General features: G+C 39.2%; 1 protein-coding gene across 1 annotated transcript in view; it reads right to left on the minus strand.

Moving 5' to 3' along the window:
- Positions 1–439: 439 nt before the first annotated feature.
- PRTFDC1 (phosphoribosyl transferase domain containing 1) overlaps positions 440–6,750 on the minus strand; it is a 111,540-nt gene continuing 105,229 nt past the window's right edge. Inside the window, exons 10-12 of the mRNA XM_049626637.1 lie at positions 6,609–6,655; positions 3,333–3,409; positions 440–2,272 (exon numbers count right to left, since the gene is read on the minus strand). Coding sequence (XP_049482594.1) covers positions 2,225–2,272; positions 3,333–3,409; positions 6,609–6,655 — 172 coding nt within the window. The 3' untranslated portion in view covers positions 440–2,224. The remainder of the gene's footprint in view (positions 2,273–3,332; positions 3,410–6,608; positions 6,656–6,750) is intronic.

The following is a 6,750-nucleotide window of genomic DNA, read 5'->3' on the forward strand; positions in this document are numbered from 1 at the left end:
ATTACTGATTATGTTGTCGTGTTACTGTAGTAAAAGTATTACTAATTATTGTAACTGAATCCACATAAACCATGTCACATACTTCTTCTCCCCCTACTAATCAGCTTTGGAACAGTAAATTAATAAATGCATTGGTCGCTAATCAAGTTATAAGCTTTCACATTTTTGGTCTAGGTTGAAAAAACTCAGTGGTATTAAATAGAATTTTGCAAGAGAAAAGGAAATACTATTTTTCCCAAGATGACATTCTTGGATATCACTGTCAAAATATTGTCTGATAGGAAAAAATTACAAGAATGATTAAACTTCTTGTGTATTTAATGGCTGTTTCTTTTTTAGCATTAACTAGCCTAAGTCCTTCTCAAAATCTTGTGAAGTAGATCAATTTCCTTTTAATTTGAATAAACATACAAGCCTCCAGAATTATACTGATGTTTATTAAAATTCAACATTCCAAAGAAAATAGTTTAATAAATATTATGGTTAATTTTACCTTCACAATCTAATGTATCTGGGTTTTTCTGGGTCTTCCAATATAGATGTGGTATAGTGTACATTGTATTTAGAACACAAATTTGATAGTTCAAGAAACTGGCCAATTAGAATTTTTAATCTCTAACTTGGATACCGATTCTTCTATGCAACAAAGCTAAAAGGAATTCCCTTTGCTGGTTGCTCACTTGGGATATCTGGGTGTGGTTTATTTTCTTCTCTGACTGAAACAAAGATATTCAGGAAAATCTCTTACATCTAAAATTCTTTGTCTCACAAACAAGCTTAAGGAGGGGGAAAAAAAAACAGTAGATCAAGTCTGCCTTAATCATTTGCTTATACTGGTGCATATATTGGATTTTTTCCAGTTTCCCAAAAATAAAGCCACAGGAAAGACATATGCAGTGACATATTTAAGCTACTGGCTCACATTCTAAGGGCTGAAAGTATATAAAGGAAATGAAGGCAGAAGAAAAATAGCAGTTATGAAATGTAACAAGGTTTCTTATTCTTTATTAGTTCAAAGGAAGCTAGAACCTGATAACAATATGCCACATATGGTTCAGAATCAAACAAAGCCTGCTTCGTTATTTATTTTGCATTTTATCCTTTTAGGAATGAGAAAAAACAGTTCTATTGGCACTCGAGTTTATTTTCAATTAGAATCCCCATAAATTAGAAAACATCTCATAAAACAATGGGAATGGAAAAAAAACGTTACTGAGAAAAAACTTTAAGTGTGCTTGTTTTCTGTAATGCCATGGGTCATTTGATAAGTCTTATGAGACCACTCCAAAAAAAAAAAATTCAACCTCTGTGTTCATGTTGACGATAATATATAATAGCGTCTTGTCCTTTGATGCAAATAAGAGGAAAAACTCATACTTACTTAGCTTCGAGAATTCAACCCCTTCTCCCCCCTCCAATTCTGCCATTTGCTCATGTCCCACAAGAATAAAAGGATGCAGCTTAGAAACGAGAGCCTTGCTGTCATTGTATTTTTTCTAATTAAAATTCAGAGTATTAAACACAGTTGAGTACATCCATGCATACATGACATACCGTTATCACATACCGGAAGCTCCGATCAAGAGCACTGAGCAAAGGCTCATTTCATAACATCATTAAGATTCATTATACGCTACAGTTCAAAAAGGGTTTGTCAAAGCAAATAGTAATGGCCTGCCAGAAATGCACAAACAAATTTATATTAAATTGTCCTTTCCCTCCTTTTTAAAGTATGGGAATCTAGTCGCATTCCCAGTATATGGGTTCAGAGCTTAACTTAAAAGGTTTTCAGTTTTCAGATTGCAAAACATTACCAAAATGGAATATTGAAAAAAAATTAGGTGAAAAATATTTGAGTAACTAGGTGGGGGTATAGTAATCAAGCATAATGACTGCATTGAAATAAAAAAAAAAAGGGAAAGTTCAGGAGTGTGAAGGTAGATAGAACTCATGAGTCACAACGCAGAATATTTAATTTGGAACAAGTCAAATAAAAGCATTGCTTTTTTTTTTCTTAAGAACCTTTGGTACTCTATGTTATACCTCTGAAAAGAAAGCTCTCTCATTAAAACATCTTTTTTTTTTTTTTTTTTTTTTTTTTTTTTTTTTTGGTATATCCTGCTGAGTGAAGGTGCCTGGGGAGACAAACTTCACATGCTGGCTTTCTGACTGTAGTCCGTAAGTATGATGTTATCCGGAGATTCGACGGTGAGAATTTACTTCTTTAGACTCGATACTTTTCTTTGCCATGTTCATTGATCACACATATGTGCTGAAACAATAAAGGATTTATATGCATCGGTTTCTTAAAATATGAGGTGCAGAAAATGTAATGCAGTGATAACAGAATGTCATCTCGTAATTGGTTATTTTTCACTCAAATATATGTGTGCATTTATGTGTATGTATGTGTGTGCATATACACACATATATGTTATGGGTGTGTATATACACACATATATACACATACATATATATGTACATATATGTATATATGTACATATGTAAAAGAGACCCATTTGAATGCTTGGAAAAGTTTCCTCGTTGCTCTGGTTTTTGAGCCCTATTCTGAACGTGGCTCCCCAGGTCTGTAACAACCAGAAATGCTGGAGGAGTGGTATGGTTAGCCTTGGTGGAGATAGAAGTCTCCACCTGGTCAAATTACAGCCTCCAGGGAGAATGGAGAAACGGCCATGGTAAACACAACATTGACTCTTACTTGATCCTTTTTAGGTAGCAAGAAATGTGTCAGGAATATTTTGATTGCAAGGAATAGGGGGGGAATCGGACTAATTAAGCAAAAAAAGGGGGGATTTATTGGTAGGATAAGGAAGTAGCTCACAGAATCAAAGGAAGAGCTAAGCAATGATGCGACTGGAAGGAGGGAGCAGGGTAACTCCTGACTCCAGCCCATGGTGCTTGTGGGTATGCTCTCTGGGGCTCTGCTAGTCAGTGGTAGAAGGCCCAAACCCCTTGGTTTCTGTGAATTTTGGTTTAAATTTCTCATTCTTAGGAGGGAGAGACACGATTGGTCCACTTTGACTAGGATGCCTACTTCTAGATCATTCAACGTGGGTCGGGGTCACACAGCTGGGGGTCTACGCTGGGTGTATGTGTTGAAGCCATTTCTCCAAAAGGGGGATAGTTATGAACTGCATGCAACTGTGATTAGGATTCTTAATGCAAAGTGCCCAAGATATTCCTGACACATTTCTGATACAGAAGATACTCAATAAGTGGCAGCCATCATTACTACTATTTCAATAATGTGTTAAATTGATGCTGTTAAATTCTTGTGCAAAGGAGGGTAGGGATTTGCATGCATGACTTACATTCAGATCTCTGAAGTATTCATTGTAATCTAAGGCATAACCCACCACAAACAGATCTGGAATCTCAAATCCAACATCTGAGTAGAGAGGGGGAGGGAGGAATAAAATTTAGATAACATAAGTAGATAAGTCACCATAAGCTATTGTTGGTACTTAAACCGTGAAGACCTTTCACTTAGGCAGACACAAGTGGGAAAAATGATAAGTAATGCATAGGATGAGCCCACTGGGACCTGGACCAGAGTGACCAGCCAGGGAGACAAGGTAAACAAGCAAATATACTAGGAAGGATGGCTGCACGCCTACCGTACAGAGCTGAGTAAGGGCTCAGCCAGCCCAGTGGATAACAAGAAGTATGCATGACTTAGTCATGTAGCCCCACTGTTTCCAAGTGAGCGGTATCCAATGACACAATGCCAAAGGAAACACTTTGGAAGCATAAAGTGCAGTTCAAGCAGAAGGTATTCCAAAACTGTGATATGTGACTAAGTGCATGGACTGTTGCAACTGGGAAGCGCTCCTCCCACTGTGCCCAATGTCCTCAACGTGACAAAGGGCTGGAAAGCAAAACGTGGGAGACAAGATGAAGTAGGATTGTTCCGTTTGAGAAAGAGAACGCTAAGGGTTATTCTAACCCGAGTCTTTGAATCCAGGATGCAGATGATACTAATTAACTTTCTATCTGTATTGAGGGAAGAATGGCAGTGGATTTAAAGGCAATATGAGGTACTTAGGCTAACCAAGGGAAACATTTATTGAAAGGGAGATGATTTTTATTGAGAAGGATCCTTAAGGAACAGAGAATAGCTCTCCTTCCTCAGAGGTCTTGAAACAGAATAAATGTGCCTCTGGTCCAATGAGTTTTCAAACTCTTTCCAGTTTTTTTTTTAAATCTTTTTTTTTTAATTACAGCATTGCAGATGAAAGATGTACTTGCTTACTTTTACGAAGCCGTACTTTGGTATAGCCAATGGTCTTACAGCACGGAGAAAGTTATCTTTCTGGTGACTACTCCCAACATTTTTATCCCTATTGACCAGAGATGCTTTTATATGGAGAGAGCAACTGGTTCCTGCTTGCAGAAAGTGCTAGAGGGGAGGGACTTACTTTCTAGCAGATTGCATTACGTGTCACTGATAGAAAGCCCAGTTGGTCCTTGCAAACTGCCAAGGTTGCTTGAGAAAAATAATCAAAGAGGAGAAGCAAGAGTGGAAGAAAAGATGTCAGAGCATATGAAAGATGTCATTGAGCCTATGGGAAAGAGTCCATTATGAGAAAGGAGGAAAAGTACCAGGCCTCAGAAATCCAGGAAGAAGAAACAGAGATTCGGAACCAGCTAAAAGGATATCAGAAAATCCCAAAGAACCCTGGTTGTAACTACAATAATGACTTTACAGTGACTAATGCAATCTCTACAGCAGGCGTTGCAACTGGGACTGGGAAAAGCCAGTTCAAAAGGCCAAACCTTCAGAGCTATCACGGGGTGAAAGAAGGACATTGGATCAGTAGATCAGGGGACCGGTTAGGAATCAGAGTGACCTATCTCTAGCTGGTAAATGGGTGCAGTCCCTACACTTCTATTTCCAATTGTTAATTACAGATGTAGTGTAAGAGTAAGGGCAGTGACTGGAACCAGACTGCCCGGGCTCAATACTGACTCTACCCTTACAGCAGTGTGACCTTTGAAAGCTGTTTAAACCTTGTTGTGTCCGATTGCCTCATCCATAAAATGGGCATAACAATAGCATCTCCTTTAGAGGAATGCTGTGAGGATTACAGGGGTTAATCTCTGCGTAGCTCTTAGAAGAGTGTAGGTCATACCATAACCTCTCACTAGTGTTACCTGCTAGTATTTTATTAATGTGGCTGCCATAAATGACACACAAAAAATCTGTAATTATTTGGATATGTCTGAAGTGAATGTCTTTCAACTTCAGTTAAAATCTTATCTATACGGGGGTGCCTGGGTGGCTCAGTCGGTTAAGCGGCCGACTTCGGCTCAGGTCATGATCTCGCGGTCCGTGAGTTCGAACCCCGCGTCAGGCTCTGTGCTGACAGCTCAGAGCCTGGAGCCTGTTTCAGATTCTGTGTCTCCCTCTCTCTGACCCTCCCCCGTTCATGCTTTGTCTCTCTCTGTCTCAAAAATAAATAAACGTTAAAAAAAAAATTAAAAAAAAAGTCTTATCTATACGGTATCTTACATGACATCCTTAGAAGATTTCTGTTTACTCACTTTGCCTAACCTTACTGCATCCAGATTATATTCCTTAAGCCAGTAATGGGACAGAAACATCTGGCAAGAACTGACGTTGGGTCTACCTGCCCAGAACCGATGTCTAGATTTAATACATCCAGCATAGGAATGAAATTTGTTTTTAGAAAAAAGAGTCACTGGCAAAATGTCATTGGCACACTACCCATCCATAGTGTGCCTCTCTTGCTCTGGTGTTTTTTCAGCTTGCTGATGAGGACTGTAGCCAGATTATCCCAGGGGCTTTAGAGCAAATGTAAGTTATAAAAATCAAGCTGAAGTCTGCCTATGCAAGTGAAAAAAAAATTGCCTCTCATGTTAGAATAATAAATAATCAAGCTGCTTGCTTATTCTTCCTGGCATTGGAATTAATCGCATTATGGGGAGGAGGGTAGCAAAGTGTCCTAGCTGAGGAAAGTCCTCCAAAACACGTGTTTGAAGTCACGTGTGAAGATGATATCTGGAGCTATTTGCTCTGCTAATTCTCTGTGTTATTGAACTTTTCTTTGGAGGTGATGGGAGGTGTCTCAGATTTCCCCTTCTGTGTTCTAAAATTCAGGCTTGCTGAAGGGAGGCATTGTGCATTGTCTGGTGACAGTTCTTGGAGGCAGAAAGGGAATCCTTCTAAGCCTTTACAGTGCCTTCCCCATGTCTGACCGATAGGGGCAGTGGCGGAGGTTGGGATCCCGTGTGCCAGCCAGTCCCGTGGGGTCAAGTCTCCCTCTATCCCTCGCAACCAATTAGCTAAGTCCTTTGATTTTAAGGTGCTATGGAAAACCTAAAACTAAAAATATCCAATGCACAGAGTTTCTGTGAAAACCGCAAACTGGAAAATTAAAAACCCTTGTTGTAAAGGGTTCTTTCCTCTTGGCAAGGCTGGGGAGACGTCGGGAGACTCGTGGGACTATCAAACCTTCATAGCTTCAGCTTTATGTGGAATGCTGGTGAATAGGAAACAGAGATTCTTAAACATGAAACACCACCACCCGCCAGCCAATCAACCAACAAAACCCAGAAGGACTTACAGTCAGGTCTAAAGCCATCACTTCTAGGTCTTCTCTTCACCAACAAACTACCATGAAAAAGAAAAGAAGGTGTTTAGTGATCCAGATGTAACTTCTGTGAATTCCAAATTCAAAACTGAACATCATTAAAATATGTATTCCC

This window comes from Panthera uncia, chromosome B4, assembly GCF_023721935.1.
Source record: "Panthera uncia isolate 11264 chromosome B4, Puncia_PCG_1.0, whole genome shotgun sequence".
Classification (NCBI taxonomy): Eukaryota; Metazoa; Chordata; class Mammalia; order Carnivora; family Felidae; genus Panthera; species Panthera uncia.